General features: G+C 43.4%; 1 protein-coding gene across 2 annotated transcripts in view; it reads left to right on the top strand.

Moving 5' to 3' along the window:
- Positions 1–26,939, top strand: part of LOC110521303 (dual specificity protein phosphatase 8) — a 106,846-nt gene continuing 79,907 nt past the window's right edge. The window contains exons 1-2 of one of the 2 annotated variants that reach the window (XM_036968449.1): positions 1–363; positions 12,538–13,241. In XM_036968449.1, the coding sequence (XP_036824344.1) occupies positions 13,005–13,241 (237 nt within the window). In that variant the 5' untranslated portion in view covers positions 1–363; positions 12,538–13,004. Of the gene's footprint in view, positions 364–3,799; positions 3,950–12,537; positions 13,242–26,939 lie in introns of those variants that run through there. The other variant, XM_036968450.1, reaches the window with a different exon arrangement.

Genomic DNA, 26,939 nt, shown 5'->3' with positions numbered 1-26,939 from the left:
CTCTGAACCATGACCTCATCCTTAGTTCATTTTAGTGCTATAGCTCACCTTCTGTTCTCCCAGGACGTTAATGCCTAGTAAATGGAGACTGCCTATCTACAATTGCGGTCACACTGCATGCCCCATATGCGAAACAATTTATTATTGTGCTTTAATGTGTTTCGCTCTATTCTATTCTAGCGCTGTCAACTTTGCACTGGGACAGTAAAAGGCTCAGCTGTCGCACATTATTCCATTGCCCTCGACCCATGACAAGTAAACAGTGACCAAAGTTAAAGCGCTTTGAAGAGGGCTGACATGGCACACTGTTCCTTTACACATGGAGGTTAGCTGATCACAAATCACCAAACCGAGGAGACAGAGGTGAGTGTCTATGTTTGTGGACCCCTCCTGTTGTGTAGTGTGTGACCAGTCAGCTATCTGTCAAAAAAAATCCTACACTATAATTCCTGCGAAATATTACGTTAGCAGGGGGTTAGTTGGCTAGCCACAATAGCGCGCTGCTGCAGTTAATCCGCCAGTGCGCAACCCCGAATAATGGAACAATTCAAACCTGGGTTTATTTCTGCTTTATTTGGACAAATAGCTTACCGCTTCTCTTCGCATTTTCTCTCTGAATTTTATGGTTGGTGGAATGCAGTTATTTTTCGGTTCTTGTTTTGGTGCCGAAAATCATGTGCACGATGAATGGATGCGGTGGACAGATCCACACGTCACAAGTTCACAATAGAAGAGTCTACCGCACCGCACTGTATCATTCTCCATTGACGCACCGCGTGTATAATTTCATTGTCATTATCAAACCATTCACATTTTTGTGAGGTAAAAAAATACAACTAAACATTTTGCCACGATCATATCTATTCCATAGCTGGTCTTTATTGTCGTCTCCATTGGGTTTATTGTGGTGTGCTGCTCTATTCTCGCCCCCATCTCTATGCTGAGACTGGGGGACAGATTATTGTTTTCCATCCAATATTAGCCTACCGTTATTGTTATGATCATGTTATTATTTTGCAATAACATAAGGTTATAAAACATTATAGGCTACTTCTATTTGCGTTTTTGTTATGTAGGCCTATTGATCATAGAGAGGAGATGATCAGCTAAAGTAGGCTACCTCTGTGTTATGGCAGGATGATCCTGCCCTGTTCATCAAAGCATTCAGAGGGGTCCTACCTCCTGCACTGTCATCTTCTGCCTGGGGATAGCCCTCTACATTGATAGAACAGATATTTCCATTCAAACCAGTTCTATTTCGATATTGTGTTTACACTTGGGGAGTATTTTTCTACACTAATACAGGAGTAATGAAGGCCTAGATCACACTTTCACTCACGGCTGGAAAAAAATAACAAATTTTAAAGCTACGCCCCCCCCCCCCCCCTCCCTCCCCAACATTCAATATAATTTCTCAGTGTGCCTTGCCAAGTGAATTTTAGAGTTCCTGTAAAACAAATGTTTACCCCTTTTTCATGGTGTCCAATTGGTAGTTACAGTCTTGTCCCATCGCTGCAACTCCCATACAGACTCAGGAGAGGCGAAGGTCAAGAGCCACGCGTCCTCCGAAACACGACCTAACCCAGCCGCACTGCTTCTTGACCAAATGCCCACTTAACCAGCCACAGTGTCCTCCACAGTGTTGGAGGAAACACCGTACACCTGGCGATCACGTCAGAATGCATGAACCTGACCTGCCACAGGAGTCGCCAGAGTGCGACTGGACACGGACATCCCTGCCAGCCAAACCCTCTCCTAACTCCAACGACGCTGGGCCAATTGTGCACTGCCCCATGGGTCTCCCAGTCAGCTGTGACAGAGCCTGGACTCAAACCCGAATCTCTAGTGGCACAGCTAGCAACTGCAATGCAGTGCCTTAGACCACTGCGCCACTCAGGAGGCCCAACATTCAATATAATTTCTCAGTGTGCCTTGCCTTTTCGAGTGAATTGTTGCATTACCACCAATTACTGTAGGTGTAGTAGGTGTTAGTGACAGAGAAACATTGTTTAATTAGTTCCTGCTGTAGGAGAATGTTATCATTACAATTATACTCTTTAATTGTAAACTGACAGTGTTATTGTAACACCTCAAACAACACTATAAATGTTACACTGACAAATTAACACTAGGTAACACTGGCCAAAATGCTGTGTGTGTTCCACAGATTCCCATCCTATATGAGGTCTGTAGATGACGTTATTGGGAAGTAAATGATTAACTTGGATGATGTTACCTCATCGTTGGGTGTACTCCAGTTGATCCCTTTGTGTTTGCTTTCCCTCCACAAGCTTATGTGTAATTATTGACCTGAAGGAGACAGCCAGCACAGCCAACGTTGTTTATTTGACATGTATTGCATAGAAGTGAGTTAATTGTTTTAAATGTATTGCAAAGCATTATTTCTGAAAAATTTGAGTTAAAATAATTGACTCAGTTTGAGACTTCTGGTCATTTTTTAAAAGTCATGTTTCATTACTCCTGGGCTACTACAGCACCAAATGTTTCATCTATATTTTGGATAGCATTATCCCGGACCTATTTTGTTATTCTTCTCCTGGTTAGTGTATGAACCTGTTCCAATGCAGTAGTAATTGGTCAGTAGTGTTGGAGCCAGTCCTAGTCCCTGTGGTGGTACCCTACCCTACAGTACACACTACACAGCATCCTCCCTCTGTCCTCCTCGTGCCCCCTGCTCTCCCCAATACGGGCTGTTTCCATGGAAACCTAGCAATCTGCTCCAGTCAGTCCCACCTGTTTCCTACTTCTTCTCTTCTGTTCCTCAGAGTTGAGGAACAGCCACTGGCTATTTTAGGTAGTTAGGGCTTTTTATTCTAAATCTCTGAGGGTTTCTAAATGCAGAATGGAGGAGACTAGTTGTGCATGGTAAGGAATGTCAATGTGGTTTACTATGTTCAGTAAGTATTCTGCATTGTCATGTTGGATGGATGAGGATGCTGAGGTTGGGGGCTCCCCTTCTCTCCTCTCTTCCCTCCCTTTCAGTCTAGACAGACAAAAGAGAATGAGAAGTGAGCTGTGATGCAATGAGGGTGTTTGTACGTACCTCTACAGATCTAACCTGCACACCCCTCCTCTTCCTGCTGGTACCTCTCTCCTGCTCAATACTACACCCCTCCTCTTCCTCCTGGTACCTCTCTCCTGCTCAATACTACACCCCTCCTCTCCCTGCTGGTACCTCTCTCCTGCTCAATACTACACCCCTCCTCTTCCTGCTGGTACCTCTCTCCTGCTCAATACTACACCCCTCCTCTCCCTGCTGGTACCTCTCTCCTGCTCAATACTACACCCCTCCTCTCCCTGCTGGTACCTCTCTCCTGCTCAATACTACACCCCTCATCTTCCTGCTGGTACCTCTCTCCTGCTCAATACTACACCCCTCCTCTCCCTGCTGGTACCTCTCTCCTGCTCAATACTACACCCCTCCTCTTCCTGCTGGTACCTCTCTCCTGCTCAATACTACACCCCTCCTCTTCCTGCTGGTACCTCTCTCCTGCTAAATACTACACCCCTCCTCTCCCTGCTGGTACCTCTCTCCTCTCCACACCCCTCTGCTACTCCTCTCCTCCCCTCTTCACCCCTCCCCTCCTCTCCCCTCACAGCCTCGTCCTTGTTGTCCGCACGAGAGAACGATAGAGAATGAGGGAGGGAGGGGGAGAGAGAGAGTGAGAAAGGGAGGAAGAAAAAGGGAGCTAGGGAGGGCGGGCTCGGGCGCCATTAGACATATGCAGTGGTCAGTGTGTGTTGCGCTCAACAGCAGCAACACAGAGAGGATAGGATCACTTCTCATCCTGCTCTCTAGCACTGCACTGTCTGTCTGAAGGACTCCACTGACATAGCCATGCTGTGGGGATGTCATAAGGCATGGTATGGATGACACAGGGATGCTAATATCCTTGGTCCAGTGAGGCTACACTAGCTGCTAGCTAAGGTGAGGAAATCAAATCTGCCTTTGTATTGGTCTTGGGAGAGAGGAGGGGGCGTGTGTGGATCTTTGTTTACATGCATCGCATGTGATGTGTTTTGTACTATGTGTTGTTGTGTGTGCTTTACTTGTATCTCCTCTTACATGTCAAGAGACGGTAGAGGCATTAGTGAGCACAAGATGTTGAAATACATATTTTCAACCAAAGATACATTTTCTGTCTTTTCAATGTCTTTTGCTCAGTGTACTGTAGTTTCCAGTGTCCCAGTGTCCTTGTGTTATGCAGGAGGACTCTGTTTGCTCTAGCAGTCTACATATAGAAGTTAGTTAGCTCTTCCATGTTCCAGATGCTGTGCTAGCACTGGGCACATTGCCAAGCAGCCACTGTAGATAGATTGACGTCTATGTCAGATTGCTGCCCACTTGCTGGTGTAGGAGATGGAAGAAAATACCCCTGTTATGTAAGAACTACACTAGGAAGACATGTAATGGATGTTGTGTGCTGATGACAGTTTCAAATGCTCTTATCGTGACACACTCTATTCAATATGAATCGCTGAAGTTCAGAGTTACAGCGTGATTGAAATTTAAAGGCAATGTTCCTGCATTAGCGGAGGCTGCATCCACGGTAAACACTGCATATGTTGGCTCAATTGGAAATACATGCACATTTCTATCGCACAATTTGTAATGCTTCAGCGATACAGATTGAATAGAGTCCTTAGTGATGGAGATTAAGACTGTCGGTTTCACACCTAATTTTGTTCATCTTTCTCTCTCAATCTAATTTCAAACGCATTCTTTTATAAATCCTTTTTACATCAGTAGATGTCACAAAGTGCTTATACAGAAACCCAGACGAAAACCCCAAACAACAGCTCTCTTCTCCCTCTCTTCTATCTCTCTTTCTTCTGCTTCTATATTCTATATGGCTCTATTACATCTCTTCTCACTCTCTCTTTTCTATCTCTCTCTCATACCTCTACATCAGGGTTATTCAACTATTACAAAACTAGTACCGGATCCTGCTGGTTTCTGTTCTACCTGATCATTAATTGCACCCACCTGATATCCCAGGTCTAAATCAGTCCCTGATTGGGAGGGGAACAAAGACACAATGCAATGGAACTGGCTTTGAGGTCCAGATTTGAGTTTCAGGGCTCTATATTCTATATCTCTCTCTTCTATCTCTCATCTCTTCTATCTCAATCTCTCTCTTCAAACTAAATCTCTCCTCTATTCAATCTCTCGTCTATCTCAATCTCTCTATTTAATCTCTCGTCTCTTCTATCTCAATCTCTCTATTCTATCTCTTGTCTCTTCTATCTCAATCTCTCTCTTCTATCTCTCGTCTCTTCTATCTCAATCTCTCTCTTCTATCTCTCGTCTCTTCTATCTCAATCTCTCTCTTCTATCGGTCCTATTTTTGATATTTGATATTTTATTAGGATCCCCATTAGCTGTTTCAAAAGCAGCAGCTACTCTTCCTGGGGTCCACACAGAACATTAAACATGACATAATACAGAACATTAATAGACAAGAATAGAATGCGTTTACCCTGCTCAAGATTCCAATGGCGGCGAGCTCTACACCACTCCAACCGATACTTGGCATTGCGCATGGTGATCTTAGGCTTGTGTGAGGCTGCTCTGCCATCGGAAACCCATTTCATGAAGCTCCCGACGAACAGTTATTGTGATGACATTGCTTCCAGAGGAAGTTTGGAACTCGGTAGTGAGTGTTGCATCCAAGCACAGAGGATTTTTACATGCTACGCACTTCAGCATTTGACATTGTTGCCCCTAGACATTTCCACTTCACAATGACAGCAGTTACAGTTGACCGGCCAGCTCTGGCAGGGCCGAAATTTGATGAACTGACTTGTTGGAAAGGTGTCATCCTATGACGGTGCCACGTTGAAGTCACTGAGCTCTTCAGTACGGGCCATTCTACTGCCAATGTTTGTCTATGGAGATGTTATGGATGTGTGCTCAATATGTTTTTACACCTGTCAGCAACGTGTGTGACAGGGTGTCCACATGTCCTGTATCTTATAATATATATCTTATAATACATCTCTGACCATCTCTGGATAGTGCCAATATAATACTGAGATATTCACAGCAGCTTGATGCCAGAGCAATGAAGGGGAGCAGTAAAAGTGAACATTTTAATCTGTAAGAAATGTATTTCAACAGCATTTTACTGTAACTACAAGGGATTAGAGTGAGAATGTTGGCTGTGTTCAACTACAAGGGATTAGAGTGAGAATGTTGGCTGTGTTCAACTACAAGGGATTAGAGTGAGAATGTTGGCTGTGTTCAACTACAAGGGATTAGAGTGAGAATGTTGGCTGTGTTCAACTACAAGGGATTAGAGTGAGAATGTTGGCTGTGTTCAACTACAAGGGATTAGAGTGAGAATGTTGGCTGTGTTCAACTACAAGGGATTAGAGTGAGAATGTTGGCTGTGTTCAACTACAAGGGATTAGAGTGAGAATGTTGGCTGTGTTCAACTACAAGGGATTAGAGTGAGAATGTTGGCTGTGTTCAACTACAAGGGATTAGAGTGAGAATGTTGGCTGTGTTCAACTACAAGGGATTAGAGTGAGAATGTTGGCTGTGTTCAACTACAAGGGATTAGAGTGAGAATGTTGGCTGTGTTCAACTACAAGGGATTCGAGTGAGAATGTTGGCTGTGTTCAACTACAAGGGATTCGAGTGAGAATGTTGGCTGTGTTCAACTACAAGGGATTAGAGTGAGAATGTTGGCTGTGTTCAACTACAAGGGATTAGAGTGAGAATGTTGGCTGTGTTCAACTACAAGGGATTAGAGTGAGAATGTTGGCTGTGTTCAACTACAAGGGATTAGAGTGAGAATGTTGGCTGTGTTCAACTACAAGGGATTAGAGTGAGAATGTTGGCTGTGTTCAACTACAAGGGATTAGAGTGAGAATGTTGGCTGTGTTCAACTACAAGGGATTAGAGTGAGAATGTTGGCTGTGTTCAACTACAAGGGATTAGAGTGAGAATGTTGGCTGTGTTCAACTACAAGGGATTAGAGTGAGAATGTTGGCTGTGTTCAACTACAAGGGATTAGAGTGAGAATGTTGGCTGTGTTCAACTACAAGGGATTAGAGTGAGAATGTTGGCTGTGTTCAACTACAAGGGATTAGAGTGAGAATGTTGGCTGTGTTCAACTACAAGGGATTAGAGTGAGAATGTTGGCTGTGTTCAACTACAAGGGATTAGAGTGAGAATGTTGGCTGTGTTCAACTACAAGGGATTAGAGTGAGAATGTTGGCTGTGTTCAACTACAAGGGATTAGAGTGAGAATGTTGGCTGTGTTCAACTACAAGGGATTAGAGTGAGAATGTTGGCTGTGTTCAACTACAAGGGATTAGAGTGAGAATGTTGGCTGTGTTCAACTACAAGGGATTAGAGTGAGAATGTTGGCTGTGTTCAACTACAAGGGATTAGAGTGAGAATGTTGGCTGTGTTCAACTACAAGGGATTAGAGTGAGAATGTTGGCTGTGTTCAACTACAAGGGATTAGAGTGAGAATGTTGGCTGTGTTCAACTACAAGGGATTAGAGTGAGAATGTTGGCTGTGTTCAACTACAAGGGATTCGAGTGAGAATGTTGGCTGTGTTCAACTACAAGGGATTCGAGTGAGAATGTTGGCTGTGTTCAACTACAAGGGATTCGAGTGAGAATGTTGGCTGTGTTCAACTACAAGGGATTCGAGTGAGAATGTTGGCTGTGTTCAACTACAAGGGATTCGAGTGAGAATGTTGGCTGTGTTCAACTACAAGGGATTAGAGTGAGAATGTTGGCTGTGTTCAACTACAAGGGATTCGAGTGAGAATGTTGGCTGTGTTCAACTACAAGGGATTAGAGTGAGAATGTTGGCTGTGTTCAACTACAAGGGATTCGAGTGAGAATGTTGGCTGTGTTCAACTACAAGGGATTCGAGTGAGAATGTTGGCTGTGTTCAACTACAAGGGATTCGAGTGAGAATGTTGGCTGTGTTCAACTACAAGGGATTCGAGTGAGAATGTTGGCTGTGTTCAACTACAAGGGATTCGAGTGAGAATGTTGGCTGTGTTCAACTACAAGGGATTCGAGTGAGAATGTTGGCTGTGTTCAACTACAAGGGATTCGAGTGAGAATGTTGGCTGTGTTCAACTACAAGGGATTCGAGTGAGAATGTTGGCTGTGTTCAACTACAAGGGATTCGAGTGAGAATGTTGGCTGTGTTCAACTACAAGGGATTCGAGTGAGAATGTTGGCTGTGTTCAACTACAAGGGATTCGAGTGAGAATGTTGGCTGTGTTCAACTACAAGGGATTCGAGTGAGAATGTTGGCTGTGTTCAACTACAAGGGATTCGAGTGAGAATGTTGGCTGTGTTCAACTACAAGGGATTCGAGTGAGAATGTTGGCTGTGTTCAACTACAAGGGATTCGAGTGAGAATGTTGGCTGTGTTCAACTACAAGGGATTAGAGTGAGAATGTTGGCTGTGTTCAACTACAAGGGATTAGAGTGAGAATGTTGGCTGTAGGGATTTGCATATTAATGGTTACTTGGTGTTTTTTGTATGAATTGCACTTCTAGAAGCCTAACAAAAGGTTTCCCAACTGGCTATGATGACAAAGCAAAACATACCAAATGTACATGGGTAAATGTTCAACCATTAAAATGTTTAAGACCCGCTTCAACTCTGACCTTTTCCTTTCATACAGTTAATTATTTAGGAAATACTACCACATATCAGTTAAAGTGGTATAGCACTCTCACTAACTGGTGCAACAAACAGAGCTGCTTACAATCACGCCTTAAAATATGTTCATGTCCCAGTGATTTGTTCTACTCCCACAATACACTGAGTACAAAACAGCAGGAACAGCTGCTCTTTCCATGGCATAGACTGACCAGGTGAATCCAGGTGAAATCTATGATCCCTTATTGAAGACACTTGTTAAATCCACATCAAGCAGAGTAGCTGAAGGGGAGGAGACAGGTTAAAGAAGGATTTTTAAGCCTTGAGACAATTGAGACATGATTTAAGTGCCTTTAAACAAGGTATGGTTGTAGGTTCCAGGCAGACCTGTTTGAATGTGTCAACAACTGCAATGCTGCTGGGTGTTTCATGCTCATCCGTTTCTCGTGTGTATCAAGAATGGTCCACCACCCAAAAGGCAACCAGCCAACTTGACACAACTGTGGGAAGCATTGGAGTCAACACGGGCCAGCAGTCCTGTGGAGCGCTTTAAACGCCTTGGAGAGTCTATGCCCCAATTAATTGAGGCTGTTCTGAGGGCAAAAGGGAGTGCAACTCATTATAAGGAAGGTTTTTCTAATGTTTTGTACACTGTGCATTGCTCCACGATGCACCATCATTTACAGAATGCTGTAGTAAATATAACAGCGTAGCAATACAGTATAAATAAAATCAGTAATTGCTAACAGTGAATATTTAATTATATATTACACTATGCCAACTGATATATGGTGTTTTCTATCATTTTCACTTTAAGCCTTAACAAAGGATTCTAAAATGTCAATACTACCGGGCAGAGCAGATCAAAAGGACATGGCTAGCCGCTCAACCGTTAAAGGTTTGTGACTTTCTACCACTTTGATCTGTTCCCTACGGACATTTAATTGGTAGGAATCACTACCACATATCACTTAAATTGATGCAGTACTCTCATTATCAGGCACAACAAATATAGCCTCTTATAAGGCACTCCTCAAAATATGTTAATGAGCAAGAAACAACAATACTGTGCACCCAAGGTTTTTGGCTCTCTACAAAATGCAGTATGGTATTGTATTTTGAATTCCAGTAAATTACTGGCAGCAATTAGCTTGTACGTTACTGTAGAGTTTCATAAGGTATATAGAAATCCTGAAGTACAGTATATTGCGGTATTCAATGAGGGTACAGCGTTCTCACTCACGGAGTGAAACAAATATAGCCTCTTATAGCACACAACATTTTCCCATAATGCATCATAATTAATGCAGTAAAACACATGTATGGTATTTTACTGTGCATTTTACAGTGTTTTACTGTTGATATGACAGAAAAGTCTTTAGTGTGCTGTTACTGATAAGAAAGCTAACAGTGTAGCCTTGAGCTAGATGTGTTGTTAGGCTGGGAGTTCCTCACAGAATAACAACCCTTCCTTCCCCCTCTCCTCCCCTCCCTGTGCCGTTGCCGTGGCAATAATGTCATAGTAGGGGTTAGAGGTTGTTGAGTAGATCATGGCCCCCGTCCATGGACACTGCTGACTGCTGACCAGAGCTCTCTCTCTCAATTCAAGGGCTTTATTTGTATGGGAAACATATGTTAACATTGCCAAAGCAAGTGAAGTAGATAATAAACAAAAGTGAAATAAACAATAAAAATTAACAGTAGACATTACACTCACATAAGTTCCAAAAGAATAAAGACATTTCAAATGTCATATTATGTTTATATACAGCGTTGTAACGATTAGCAGATATTTAAAGTACAACATGGAAAATAAATTAACATTAATATGGGTTGTCTTCACAATGGTGTTTGTTCTTCGCTGGTTGCCCTTTTCTTGTGGCAACAGGTCTCTCTCTGTGTTTCTCTCTCTCTGTGTTTCTCTCTCTGTGTTTCATTTTCTCTGTGTTTCTCTCTCTGTGTTACTCTCACTCTGCATGTCTCTCTGTGTCTCTGTCACCCACCAAGTCCCTATTGGACAAGACTGAATGTTTCTTGTTTTTCTCTCACTCACACACACGTTTCTGTCTCCCACCTGTCTCTCATACACACAGAAATTATTTCCCTTTCTCTCACATACTCTTTTTTCCTCTCTTCCACTCCTTACACACATGGTGCCTCTCTTTCTCTCTGTCTCCATCTCTTTCACCTCTCTCTTCCTCCCATTCTCTCTGTATGTAAATGGTACATTTCTACTCTCCAGGAAAGCTATACTGGCTACTGTTGTTGTCGTGGAGATGTTGTCCTGATGTCCTGTATTAGACACAACCTCTGTTTCTTCATGGGAAAGCATCTCTCTCCCCCTGTTTCTCTCTCTCTCTCTCTCTCTCTCTCTCTCTCTCTCACTTTCTCTTTCGTCTGGGGTGTAAACCTTCCTTTACACAGTAAGCGAGAGGAGAGGTGACATGTATTTTTCACGACGCAGCGTAGCAGATAATAAATAAAATAACATGGCTGCTCTGCACCATCTTATGTAAAGTAGCACTTTCTGTCACCCCATCAGACAGTACCTCGGAATGTAATGTTTGTCCATCATGGGATTTCCTCAAATGTTTGGTCTACATTGTGTGTCTGCTAACAGTATGACAGTTGTGGAGAGGAGAGGAGCTTATAGAGGGGTCTCTGTGACATGTGACACGCACACACACACACACAGGCTGTTTATCTGTGTCCAGACCTGCTCTGTGAATTCCCCCCTCGGCTTAATTTATCTCAGCTCCTCAGTTTCCTGTTTCACGAGCTGCCACACAAGAGACCTTGCATCCACCACAACACACACACGCACGCACGCACGCACGCACGCACGCACACACACACACACACACACACACACACACACACACACACACACACACACACACACACACACACAGTTGAAATTGTAGTACAGCGCTGTAGTCAGTGTATACAGGCACTGTGTATTGTTGTAATTTCACCTGATAGTCCTCATAGTAGATTCCTCAGATCTCAGAACAGATTGAGCTCAGGGATGATCCAGAGCCCCTGTGAAGTCCTAACATGGTATATATTTGTTTAGTTTGGTTGTTTTTTTATATGCGAAGCCTGCAAAGAGACTGTAAATGCAAGAATACTTTACACTTGACATTGCAGGTATGGTACTGATGGATGATGTAGTTTGTTTTAGGTTGCTCTAATTAGCAGCCCAGGGTCTGGCATACAGGATGGAACATGGAAGACAGTAGGCTACTTTGTCCACTTGGTTACTGCGTGGTGTGAATCATCACTATGTCATGTGTGGTGTGAATCATCACTATGTCATGTGTGGTGTGAATCATCACTTTGTCATGTGTGGTGTGAATCATCACTATGTCATGTGTGGTGTGAATCATCACTTTGTCATGTGTGGTGTGAATCATCACTTTGTCATGTGTGGTGTGAATCATCACTATGTCATGTGTGGTGTGAATCATCACTATGTCATGTGTGGTGTGAATCATCACTTTGTCATGTGTGGTGTGAATCATCACTATGTCATGTGTGGTGTGAATCATCACTATGTCATGTGTGGTGTGAATCATCACTATGTCATGTTTAGTTTCAATCATCACTATGTCATGTTTCATAACTTCTCAGGATGATTGTTTCAGTACACCTTAAATCTGTCTCATAACCCTCACACCCATGTGTTATAAAACTCCAACAAAGTTTTGTCTCAAAGTTGGTCGCAGCTCAGTTGCCACTAGTGTTAGTGTTACAAAGCATTTCATTTGAACAGGGTGTAGATGCTGATTCACTTTAGATGGATCTTTCACATACAGGTTAGAATGTTTGACTGACTGACTGACTGACTCACTCTGTCTTCTCTCCTCAGACACCATGGCTCTCCTGAGGTCCGTTACAGTAGCGGTAGCTTCTCTCCTCCATTGACATCCTCTCTTCTCCTCTTCCACCACCACTTCCTCTCTCCACTCATCTACCCATCCACCCTCAGCACCATCCCTCCCCCCATCCATCCACCCCTACAACCTCAGCACCACCCCTCCCCCCATCCATCCACCTCTACAACCTCAGCACCACCGCTACAACCTCAGCACCACCACTCCCCCATCCATCCACCCCTACAACCTCAGCACCACCCCTACCCCCATCCATCCACCCCTACAACCTCAGCACCACCCCTACCCCCATCCATCCACCCCTACAACCTCAGCACTACCCCTACAACCGCAGCACCACCCCTCCCCCATCCATCCACCCTCAGCACCACCCCACCCCCCATCCATCCACCCATCCTCCCCACTCCTCACTGACCTCGTTGCTGCCCATCGTTGTGACATCATGGCGGGGGAGAAGGGACCAACCAGGCGGAGTGCCATGGACATCAAGCGCCTAGCAGGGCTGATCCAGAGGGGGGCGGGTCGTCTACTGGTGATTGACAGCCGGACATTCTCGGAGTACAACGCATCCCATGTACAAGGGGCGGTCAACGTGTGCTGCTCCAAGCTGGTGAAGAGGCGACTGCAGCAGGACAAGGTGTCCGTCACCGAGCTACTACAGCCCAACGGCAAGGTCAAGGTAGGTCAAAGGTCACGGGGACAGGGGTTAGAGGTCAGAGTTCGAGAGAGGATGGAAGTTACAGTTTATTGTCCTTCAAGAATAAATATTTTCAACAGCTCACCAGTTACACTGCACAGTTCACCACAGGAAAACATGCTGGTAATGAGGGCCAAGGGGCTGCCTACAGTGTATCATTCTAACATAGAAATCAAATCTAGATTCTATTTCTATGCATTCTATGTCTGTGTTCCAGGAGACCATGACCAGTCATTAGTTCAGGATTATTTCCCGGATGTGAGAAATGCTTTTTGGATTGATCACTATGTTGATAACTGTAAGGGCGGGAGAAGAACAGCAGCCTAAGGACATGAACATTCTATGCTATTGTTCTATGCAACAGGGTCAGGTAGAGGACTGTGTACTGTTCTGTAGTCAGTCTGTGTCTCTCTGGCTTGCTCTGCTCTGGATTTCTGGGTGCTATATTTGGCAGGCTGGCAGGCGGTCATACTGTAGGTTTATTGCAATGAAACTGAATCCTCCCGTTTTCCATGACTTCTGCTCCCAATATGACAGCCTTTTTTCCATGGCCCAGCCATGGCATGCTACGCGAATCCTGTATTTTTAGTCGCTGTGTGAAACTGGAGGTTGGGTGTTTGTCTATGTGCATGTCTGTGTGCATGTCTGTGTGCATGTCTGTGTGCATGTCTGTGTGCATGTTTGTGTGCATGCGCGTGTGTGTGTGTGTGTGTGTGAGGGTGGTTGGGTGTGTGCGTGCATGTCCGTGTGCATACATGCTCGTATATGCGCATGTGCGTGTGCGTGTGTGTGCGTGTGTGTGCGTGTGTGTGTGTGTGTGTGTGTGTGCTCTATCCAGTAACTTTACATGATGGGTAAATCCATCTCAGCAGAGCTGGGGAAATTACATCTTCCTTCCCACAGCACCAACAAGACAGAAACAATGTTACCGTGGCGCAATTTGAATATAATTACACCTGCAATGCCAAAGAACATGACCACGGCATTGATTCTGGGATGCTATAAGATATGAATGACACATGCCCTTAGTATTGTGATGATGGAAACATTTGGGGGATTTTTTTAGGTGTGACACACACAGTTTAAGTGGCGACTCATAAAAGCCAGTTGTCTACTTCCTGATGTGAACCAGCGGGCCCTGGATGCCTGACCTGTCATGTATGTGTGTGGCTCGTGCTTCGTCTCATTCTCTCCTTCCCCCCTAGTTGCTTATATTCATGATTTAGCACTTGGAGTCAGTCCTTCCAACTCAGCCTGTCAATGTAACTACCCTTCGACCCTCAGTAAGATGTAGAGGTGTCTAACCCACTCTACATGAGTGGAAGCAGCAGCACCTTAGACCTTTATTCAACTGAATCAATATATGTATTTGCTCCCTGGGATTGAAAGACATCTTTAGCTGGCTGGGGATGCTTGGCATTCTCTCTCCCTCCCTCTCTCTCTCTCCCTCCCTCTCTCTCTCACACGCTCTCTCTCTCTCTCTCTCTCTCTCTCACACGCTCTCTCTCTCTCTCTCACACGCTCTCTCTCTCTCTCTCTCTCTCTCTCTCTCTCTCTCTCTCTCTCTCTCTCTCTCTCTCTCTCTCACACACGCTCTCTCTCTCACACACTCTCTCTCTCTCTCTCTCTCTCTCTCACACACGCTCTCTCTCTCTCACACGCTCTCTCTCTCTCACACGCTCTCTCTCTCTCTCTCTCTCACACGCTCTCTCTCTCTCTCTTTCTCTCTCTCTCTCACACGCTCTCTCTCTCTCACACGCTCTCTCTCTCTCACACACTCTCTCTCTCTCTTACACGCTCTCTCTCTCTCTCTCTCTCTCTCTCTCACACGCTCTCTCTCTCACACGCTCTCTCTCTCTCACACACACTCTCTCTCTCTCTCTCTCACACGCTCTCTCTCTCACACGCTCTCTCTCTCTCTCACACGCTCTCTCTCTCTCACACGCTCTCTCTCTCTCTCTCTTTCTCTCTCTCTCTCTCACACGCTCTCTCTCTCTCTCTCTCTCTCTCTCTCGCTCTCACACGCTCTCTCTCTCTCTCTCTCTCGCTCTCACACGCTCTCTCTCTCTCTCTCACACACTCTCTCTCTCTCTCTCTCTCTCTCTCTCTCTCTCTCCTCTCTCTGATTGAAATATGCATCATACCAGTATTTTCTGCCCTGGTAAGTTTAGAGTCATTATTACCCTGGGCAGAATGCTGTTGCACAACTTTTCTTTTAATAGACCAGTGACTAATGTCTCCCAGTCAGTGTGTAGAGGCTTTGGACTGGTCGGAAGGCTAGAACTGGTTTACATCAGGGCTGAGTTCAATTACAATTTCAGAAAGTGAACCCAATTCAAAGTTTTCCTAATTGAAAAGCATTGAAGATAATTGGAATTTCAGACTACATCCTGAATTGACTGGAGTTTAAATGGAATTGGCCCCAACCCTGGGGTGTAATCATTACTCCAAACATTTGCAAAACGTTCTATTGTGCAATGAAAACAAACTTTTCTATTGGACAGATTCAGGTAGGTCCCCCGTCCCTGTTTGCTGAAAATGTCCAATAGAAATACTAGTTTTCGTTGCAAAATGGAACGTTTTGTAACTGTTTGGAGTAATGATTACACCCCAGGTTAACATAATCATTTAGGGCCCGATTCTGATCCGAGTTAAGAGCAAGTAAATAGCTTTCTATTCACCTGCTATTCGTTTTGAATATGGCGTATTCTGACCTTGACTTAATTCCCTAGTAATTCCACCACATTTACGAGGAAACTGAATAAGTTCTAGAGAACCTACCCGTTCCAAGTGGAAAAAGCATCTACTTAATTTTATCCTGATAGAAATAACATATTCTCCATCCACTGTAATGTACTTGGTATTAATTTGATAAGAGCTATTGATAACAGCTAGGTAAATGAGTTATCCGTTTGGATAAGGGAATTGTAAATATAAGTGACACTTGTATTAGATATATTTTACCTTATAATCGCTGGAGACAAATGTGAAACCAGTCATATGGCAGCACACTGAAGCATATCAACATATCAACCACAGTAAAGTTGATGAAATGCTCTGCTATTATGCAGAATATTCATTGTACAGACTTTTAACTTGCAGGGATGGGTACTCTTGATTGTCTTATAGACTACCCCGACTTTCTTCCATTTCTATCATGTTAAATGTTATTCACTATCAGTATCGACCGTCAGTAGGCCAAATAACAACACATATTCAACTGACAATTTACTGTTAGTTTTCTTCACTTGGTATCATTTCATGTAATTACATTGTTTCATTTACCTTCATTTGCTTCCTCTGTAAACGCTGGCACGGCCATGTGGTTGTTGCTGATGATCTTTAGTAACAGTTGTTAATATGAACAAAAAAAAAAAGGTGAATTAAATCATTATGGAGCGCAGACCATGCCGTGACAGTTTGAACTCGCAAGGCACAATACTTGGCTGTGTCATCACACTGTTCCATGGTTAGTGCAGGCAATAGATGAGGGTACAGACTACTATTGTACACTATTATCCCAACTATAATTATATGTACACCAGTGGTGTAGAGTACTTCAGTAAAAATTCTTAAAAGTACTAACTAAGTAATTTTTTGACAACTTTTACTTTTACTTCACTACATTCCTAAAGAAAATGATGTACTTTTTACTCCATACATTTTCCCTGACACTGAAATGGACTAAACAGAGAACATCCCTGGTCATCCCTACAGCCTCTGATCTGGAGGACTCACTAAACAGAATATGTCCCTGGTCATCCCTACTGCCTCTGATCTGGAGGACTCACTAAACAGAATATGTCCCTGGTCATCCCTACTACCTCTGATCTGGAGGACTCACTAAACAGAATATGTCCCTGGTCATCCCTACTACCTCTGATCTGGAGGACTCACTAAGCAGAGAACATCCCTGGTCATCCCTACTGCCTCTGATCTGGAGGACTCACTAAGCAGAGAACATCCCTGGTCATCCCTACTACCTCTGATCTGGAGGACTCACTAAACAGAGTATGTCCCTGGTCATCCCTACTGCCTCTGATCTGGAGGACTCACTAAACAGAGTATGTCCCTGGTCATCCCTACTGCCTCTGATCTGGAGGACTCACTAAACAGAGAACATCCCTGGTCATCCCTACTACCTTTGATCTGGAGGACTTACTAAACAGAGAACATCCCTGGTCATCCCTACTACCTCTGATCTGGAGGACTCACTAAGCAGAGTATGTCCCTGGTCATCCCTACTACCTCTGATCTGGAGGACTCACTAAACAGAGTATGTCCCTGGTCATCCCTACTACCTCTGATCTGGAGGACTCACTAAACAGAGTATGTCCCTGGTCATCCCTACTACCTCTGATCTGGAGGACTCACTAAACAGAGAACATCCCTGGTCATCCCTACTACCTCTGATCTGGAGGACTCACTAAACAGAGAACATCCCTGGTCATCCCTACTACCTCTGATCTGGAGGACTCACTAAACAGAATATGTCCCTGGTCATCCCTACTGCCTCTGATCTGGAGGACTCACTAAACAGAGTATGTCCCTGGTCATCCCTACTGCCTCTGATCTGGAGGACTCACTAAACAGAGAACATCCCTGGTCATCCCTACTACCTCTGATCTGGAGGACTCACTAAGCAGAGAACATCCCTGGTCATCCCTACTACCTCTGATCTGGAGGACTCACTAAACAGAGTATGTCCCTGGTCATCCCTACTACCTCTGATCTGGAGGACTCACTAAACAGAGTATGTCCCTGGTCATCCCTACTACCTCTGATCTGGAGGACTCACTAAACAGAGAACATCCCTGGTCATCCCTACTACCTCTGATCTAGAGGACTCACTAAACAGAGAACATCCCTGGTCATCCCTACTACCTCTGATCTGGAGGACTCACTAAACAGAATATGTCCCTGGTCATCCCTACTACCTCTGATCTGGAGGACTCACTAAACAGAGTATGTCCCTGGTCATCCCTACTACCTCTGATCTGGAGGACTCACTAAACAGAGAACATCCCTGGTCATCCCTACTACCTCTGATCTGGAGGACTCACTAAACAGAGTATGTCCCTGGTCATCCCTACTGCCTCTGATCTGGAGGACTCACTAAGCAGAGTATGTCCCTGGTCATCCCTACTACCTCTGATCTGGAGGACTCACTAAACAGAATATGTCCCTGGTCATCCCTACTGCCTCTGATCTGGAGGACTCACTAAACAGAGAACATCCCTGGTCATCCCTACTACCTCTGATCTGGAGGACTCACTAAACAGAGTATGTCCCTGGTCATCCCTACTGCCTCTGATCTGGAGGACTCACTAAGCAGAGAACATCCCTGGTCATCCCTACTACCTCTGATCTGGAGGACTCACTAAGCAGAGAACATCCCTGGTCATCCCTACTGCCTCTGATTTGACTCACTAAACACAAATGCTTCATTTGTAAATGATGTCTGAGCCTCCCCCTGGCTATCCGTCTTGTTTGCTTAATTATATGGAATTTGAAAATATTTATACTTTTACTTTTAATACTTAAGTATATTTGAGCAATTACATTTACTTTACATTTACTACTCAAGTAGTATTTTACTGGGTGACTAACTTTTCTATGAAGGTATCCTTACTTTTACTCAAGTATGACAATCGGGTACTTTTTCCACCACAGATGCACACTAATCTTCCAGTATTATCATGGGTCAAACAGTTCAATATAACTCAATGTAATAAATCGCTGAGGTGTAGTCACCTTTTAGGACACAAGCTCAATACAATACAAAACTGTATGAATAAGGCTTGAAATGACTTAGAGGATTTCGAAATATAGCATAATCAAATTATAAAATGACTAACTATAAGATTTTACCATCCTTAGAACTGTAAAATACATATTTCTATGTTTAGTGTTAGAGAAAATGTGCATATTTTCTAAAGTTCTCTGTTGATCAATGCATCTGCCCCCATTGCTGTAAACGTCTCACAGACCTCTAGCTTGGCTTCCTGAACTCATTAGGAACTCGCCTTCCATCTCATATTAATCCTGTCCACCTGTGACAAACAGAAACTGTTGTTTGTTTAAAGTCTATGAATTATTTTTAGATTAATGGATATAAATTGATCTCTGAATGTGCTACCGTGATGATTGCAGTCATGTGCTTTGTCAGAGCGAATGAAATGGAAGGAGGGACATCCCAGCTTCAAGTGGTTTCAGATTTCACATCCTACGACGCACAGACTCAGAAGAAAATACTAATGTGTCCTTGGGAACCAGGGATATCACTCAAAGCGAGCCATTTCGATCTATGGTATCCACAGATAGATGAGGAAGTGAAAATGTCGGTCGGAACTGATACCAGAAACACGCAGGTCCCCTAAAAATGGGACCTTACATCTAAGAGGTTTTAAATAACTTTTGATTCCCAGAAGGACCAGTATGAATGAAAAAAAGATGGAAATGTATGCACTAACATCTGTAAGTTGCTCTTGATAAGAGCTTCTGCTAAATAACTCAAATGTGATTAGAAATTGATTTGAGAAAAAAATATATATCTCTCTATATCACCATCTCTCTGTCACACTGTCTCTCTGTCCTGGTCCCCCCACCTGTATATCACCATCTCTCTATCAACATCCCTGTTTCCTCTCTTTCTCTCTGTCTTCTCCATGTTGCCCTGTTGCTGGCTAGCTGTTGGTATTCTCTCCACCACAGTAAAGAGGATAATGCTGCCGATTTAATGCTAGGCTGGATAAAGCTGGAACTAGCCGGGTGACTCGGGAGGGCCACACGGCCCCAGAGTCCTTTGTTATTGGCTAAGCATGACATCATCCCCTTTGTGTGGCCACTGGCAGGCCGTGAGCTGGGCACGTGCAGAGCGGCTGCGCGGTATTAATGCAAGCTCCTGCCCCCACCACACACACATACACACACACACACGCAGACACACACTGCCTCCCACAGGGCTTTCAGCATCACTAGGGGCCGCCTCAGCGAGCCTGTCTCAGTCAGACGATGAAGCAAAGGACATCATTGTGGGTCCTTGTGGGAGTGAATGTAGGAAGCTGAAGAGAGAGGGGTATTCATGGGTGGGCTACCTCCTGCCTGCATCCTATTGAGTCATAATGGCAGGCGTCCCCCAAGGCTCTATGCTTGACCCTTTCAGATTTTATCATCACAGGATTAGGTTGAGTGAACTAAGTGTATGGACAGGAATCAAAATGGCGTCCTACCTCCCTACATAACCCCCATGTAATTCACTGTACTGACTCTACTAGGCTTAAACTAGGTCAGTTAAATACTGTAGGCTGTGTGTGTGAGCGTATTTGTGTGTAGTGTGTGGATGAACCTCGACCTCAGCAGGAGCATGGTCCCTAGTCAATGACTGTGTGATGATCAGGCCGGGTTGTTTCTTGGCTTCAGCAAAGCTAATCCTTCCACGCTGCTCCATGCTGCTGGATGTGGTGTAGGAGTGAATCAGGACCAGACCAGAGGTTGGCTAGCTCCAGTCAGGGCCAGGGTAAGGCCAGGGCAAAGTCTGACAGATGGCCCAGAGGTTGGTTAGCTCCAGTCAGGGCTAGGGTAAGGCCAGGGCAAAATCTGACAGATGGCCCAGAGGTTGGCTAGCTCCAGTCAGGGCCAGGGAGAGTCTTAGACTGGCATTTAGGGAGGTCACCAGGCTCTGTTCTGTACTTGAACTGCACTGTATGCTGACTGACACAGTGCAGTTCACCAAATTCAAATCAGTCGCAAACACTCTCTATCACACACACTCTTCTTCTGTCTTCTTCTCTCTCTTCAGTTTTATTTCCACTACAAACAATTGTAACACGTTTAACCTTAACTGATGTTCAACTGTCACTGGTTAGTCTTTGATACTAATTGGTCCTTTTGCAGGAAGACTGGGTTCCGGCTGCACGTGTCCCGTAAGCCATTTACTAAATATTTATCTCCGTCACCTACCGGTATCCACCTGCTAAGGATCCTGGGTAATGACTTAATGAAGTGTAATGCCTCATGGGATTGCCCCACCACAGACACGACACCTAGAAAAGACGAATACGTTGTCGTCTTACCATATGACAAATCTCTGACATAAATTGTCTTGAATATGGATAAGAATAGCAAAATGGATCATTTTACAGTATTTGCATGATGAGCATTGAGCACTATATCATGGACTATAGATCTGTGTTATTTACATTTACTAGTATTAACTGAAATGCATTAGCAGTTTACGGTATCATCCTTATTTTAACTTAAGACTGCAGTATACAGTTGGATGCACAAGTGTGATATCCTGACCCTTGACATTGACATTATTTCCAGGTAATGGTAGCGACGGAGTTAGCATATGCGAGTACAGTGTCATACTTATTTCCATCCAGGACAATACAGTAGTGTAGACATTGTTTTTAGGTCCATATCCTGTTCTAGCCTGGTGTACAGTAACATGCCTATTGCACCACTCAGGATAACTAACTCGCTGCGTGTCATGGCCAGGTAGCCAGGTTGATGGTAACAGAAGGGCACAGCAGGATGTTTGGGGATTTTTATGACACAGCCTGGAATGTTTTGGTGATTTCCTGAGGCAGACATTTTTAGCAACACTCATATTTTAGCCCCGACCGTGGCAATACTGTGGGAGAGGCTATACAGACATGCCTGGTGCCCAAAATGATGATGTATGTCGCGCAACGAGAGTTGAGTGGGGACGAACGGATTCGGTTAAGACCTCCGAGCTATAATAACAATGGTTCTGTGTTAGGGTGCTTGAGGAGTTAGGGTGCATGAGGAGTTAGGGAGCGTGAGGAGGTAGGGAGCATGAGGAGTTAGGGAGGGTGAGGAGTTAGGGAGCGTGAGGAGTTAGGGAGCGTGAGGAGTTAGGGAGTGTGAGGATGTAGGGAGCGTGAGGAGTTAGGGAGGGTGAGGAGTTAGGGAGCGTGAGGAGTTAGAGAGCGTGAGGAGTTAGGGAACGTGAGGACGTAGGGTGCATGAGGTCATAGGGAGCGTGAGGAGTTAGGGAGCGTGAGGACGTAGGGTGCGTGAGGACGTAGGGAGCGTGAGGAGTTAGGGAGCGTGAGGACGTAGGGTGCATGAGGACGTAGGGAGCGTGAGGAGTTAGGGAGCGTGAGGACGTAGGGTGCATGAGGACGTAGGGAGTGTGAGGAGTTAGGGAGGGTGAGGACGTAGGGAGCGTGAGGAGGTAGGGAGCGTGAGGACGTAGGGATTGTGAGGATTTAGGGAACGTGAGGACGTAGGGAGCGTGAGGAGTTAGGGAGGGTGAGGAGTTAGGGAGCGTGAGGAGTTAGGGAGCGGGAGGAGTTAGGGAGGGTGAGGACGCAGGGAGCGTGAGGAGTTAGGGAGCGTGAGGAGTTAGGGAGGGTGAGGACGTAGGGAGCGTGAGGACGTAGGGAGCGTGAGGACGTAGGGAGCGTGAGGAGTTAGGGAGGGTGAGGAGTTAGGGAGGGTGAGGACGTAGGGAGCGTGAGGAGTTAGGGAGCGTGAGGACGTAGGGTGCGTGAGGACGTAGGGTGCGTGAGGACGTAGGGTGCGTGAGGACGTAGGGAGCATGAGGACGTAGGGAGCGTGAGATTTGGATCAAGGGGTCCAGAGGCAGGGTGCTTGTGGGTGAGGGGCAGTGTGTGGTGAACGGTCATCATCGGTCGTTTGAGTGATTAGGTCACACGATCTCCCCCCCCCCGCTAGCACTTCATAATAGCTACACATAAAGCATTCAGAATGGATTAGTTAATAGTTTATTCATAATTTATTAATCATTACTCCATTCATAAGATGATTAATGTAGGTCCTTCTAAACCATTTACTAGTCAGTTAGATGTTATCATCTAAAGTGTGGGGTATATACACTTCATAAATCATTTATAAATGTTTTGAGTGACCAGTGTAATTTCTCACAAAAAGATGGACAGATGGACATTCCAACAGTACATGATGTTCCTAGTCTCAAAATGACCTAGATCCTATCAATGGTTGAGCAATAAGCACACAGATGATGTTAAAGAAAATATTTGCAACATTTTATTCCAAAACAGTAACTTCAAACACACTCTATGCTGAGTAAAGTAACATAAACATTTCTTGGCAGTGACTTTTCTACCAAAGTGTGGATTACAGTCACACCTTAGAGCAGTCTAATATTGGTTAACCCAGAAATAAAATCTTGTGCAACATGGTCAGCTGCATGACTAAATTATGGGTCCATACTTTTATTTAACCTTTATTTAAACATTGAGATTAAAAATCTATTTTTACAAGAGAGCCCAATATGTGTTAGAAATTAGGAGTTGTGGTTTGCTGCAAGGACTCCACCCAAAAGTAAAGGCACCTACCCCCACCTCAATCACATAACAGTAGTAATGAAGGAATAAATATCCACAAGACAAAAAGACAGCTGTTATGTGTAGGCTGCATCCCTCTGTTTTATGGTTAGTTTGCTGTCGCGATGTTGACAACACTAGCAAAACATTCACATTAGAACTCCTTGCAACAGTTGTTTCACAACAGTTTCTGTTCATAAAATGTTGAATATATTTCCTTTAACATCCTGTGTTGTGTGCTTATGATTTGAACATTGATATGTTCTAGGCTATTTTGAGGCCTTGAGGAGCATCGGGTACGGGAATGTGCGTCTTTTTGTGAGAAATTACACTGGTTGCTCAAAACATCTATCACTAACATTGAGCGGCTGCTACCAACATACTGACTCAAATCTCTAGCCACTTTAATAATGAAAAATTGGATGTAATAAATGTATCACTAGCCACTTTAAACAATGCCACTTTATATAATGTTTACATACCCTACGTTACTCATCTCAGATGTATATACTGTACTCTATACCATCTACTGCATCTTGCCAATGCCGTTTGGCCATCGCTCATCCATATATTTATATGTACATATTCTTATTCATTCCTTTACACTTGTGTGTGTATAAGGTAGTTGTTGTGAAATTGTTAGATTACTTGTTAGATATTACTGCATAGTCAGAACTAGAATCACAAGCATTTCGCTACACTTGCATTAATATCTGTTAACCATGTGTACGTGACAAATAAAGTTTGATTTGATAAAGTATTTATAAAGTATAAATAGCCCACACTTCAGATGAGGCCAGACAAAAATACTTAACTAATGATTAGTAAATGGTCTATAAGGACCTATATTAAACATCTGATTATAAACCCTTACCGAAAAAACAGGCTTCTGGCAAACAGTTGTGGCAAACCTTTGGCAAATTTGCGGTAAGCTCATATTTTCACATGCAAATTTGTTTTGTGGCAAACTATTGCAGTATATTTGCAGAAACTTGCTGCGAACATTCTGTTTGCTGCAAAGTCAGCATGAATATGCAAATTAGATCAGTTTTTTGGTTACTATGTTAAACAACATTGAAATGTATCTACATAAACCAAATCACAACTTTAAATGAACTTCACAGAGTAAGAGTAAAAACAAATCATTCTAAATGTAGTAAATATACTAAACAACATGTATTCAATGTCTTAAACAGATCAAAATAAATCCAGTACAACTTGAAATCATCAGCATGGGAATGAAGAAAAGAGCAGACTGGATATTTCCCAAATAAACTGTTTCATCTTTTTATGTAGCTACAACATTTACATGAGATATGTGAACACTATGGGCATGTTGACTTTAGGATGTTTAAAGGTACAACAGGTACAACATAATTATTTACATGAGCCAAGTGATAACTGAGCAATAAATTAACCAATGGAAGTTTGAAAGATAATTAACAAAATGTTAATAATTAAAACAAAAATGAAATCAAACCCAGTTCAGAACTATTGCCTTTTTGTGTGGACTTTGGAGATGGCAGCCCTGTGGAAGTCCTACATGCACTGAAACATTCAGAAAACAAAACATAATTAGGATACTGAAAACAATTTATATTTTGGCATCTTAAAGGGTAGAAATTGATTTATGCCAAATATGGCAATTAATATTATTTTTCCAAAATCAATTATTCTTACTCAAAAATATGCTTGGTTAAAAATAACCCAATTTGTGTTATGCATCTAACCCAGCACCTTGGGTTGATTCGACTATATTGCAGGGTTAAAACAACCCAGTGTGTTGGGTTGTGACATAAACCCGGCACATTGGGTTGGGGGATTGAACCAGGAGCTGGGTAATTCATATAAACCTTGGGTTATTTTCAGTGTCATCCTAATTACAAATTTGCTTGTATATTTTGGCCTTTACTACCATCCCATCCCCTCCCTTTCTTACACACATAATCAGCATACAATGTTGAATTTCAAGTAATTCATTTCTATTGCCAGCATTTCAGCACATACGTCACGTCAGAGAATGTACAAGAATATATAGAAACATTTAATATCACATTGAAACAAAGCCCTATTGTCTAAATAGGTATTATTTCACAAGATAAGATTTCATAAGATAGGACTCATTATCAGAAATTATTTATATTATTTCATGAACCAATTGATATTCACATTCACTGACACACGTCGGCCATTTTAGGTGAGAGCACACACCATGCTGTTTTTCAATAGAATAATGGTCTACATTTGGGTCGAGTTAAAACATTGTTACACAAAACATTTGAAGGTCACTCTACTAAAGACATGGACTAATGACTCATTACTTAATAACTGTATTTCATAAATGCACTTTTACAATCCCCATAATGTAACATTTGTTTTTCAAATCAATTGTTGTGTTTGAATGAAAGTGTACCAGAACACACTTCAGTAGTTGAACTAAAGGCAAATGAGCTACATACCACACTGTAGCAAAAAGCAGGCACAAATGCATAAAAAAACTAACTAAAAGTCCATTTAAAACTTCTTAGGGATCAAATCCCGTTAGCGGGATCGATTTGACAACATCCAGTGAATTGGCAGAGCGCCAAATTCACATTAAATTATTAGAAATATTTAACTTTCATACAATCACAAGTGCAATACACCAAAATAAAGCGTAACTTCTTGTTAATCCAGCCACCATGTCAGATTTCAAAAAGGCTTTACGGCGAAAGCAAACCATGCTAATATCTGAGGACAACACCCCATCAACAAACACATGACAATCATATTTCAACCCGCCAGGCGCGACACAAAACTCAGAAATAACGATATAATTCATGCCTTACCTTTGAAGATCTTCTTCTGTTGGTACTCCAATATGTCCCATAAACATCACAAATGGTCCTTCTGTTCAATTAATTCCGTCGTTATATCCCCAAAACGTCCATTTATTTGCAACGTTTGATTCAGAAAGACACCGGTTCCATCTCGCCCAACATGACTACAAATGATCTATTAAGTTACCTGTAATCTTGGTCCAAACATTTCAAACAACTTTCCTAATCCAACTTTGGGTATTTTAAAACGTAAATAATTGATCAAATTTAAGACGGGATAAACTGTATTCAATAGCGGATAAAATCAAAGTGTAGCGAGCTTCAGGTCGCGCGCCCCAAACAAAAGAGTCCACTTGGCTCGAGTCCCAGAAAGGAAAGGGCTACTTCTTCATTACTCAAAGGAAAAACATCAACCAATTTCTAAAGACTGTTGACATGTAATGGAAGCCATAGGAACTGTAAGCATATTTCTATTAAAACGGGCTTGCCATAGAAACCTAATGGAAAACAGATTGACCTCA

Source organism: Oncorhynchus mykiss, chromosome 30 (genome assembly GCF_013265735.2).
Source record: "Oncorhynchus mykiss isolate Arlee chromosome 30, USDA_OmykA_1.1, whole genome shotgun sequence".
NCBI classification, from domain to species: domain Eukaryota; kingdom Metazoa; phylum Chordata; class Actinopteri; order Salmoniformes; family Salmonidae; genus Oncorhynchus; species Oncorhynchus mykiss.
Note: the sequence above shows the minus strand (reverse complement) of the source record. Positions and strands in the feature narration are given on the sequence as shown.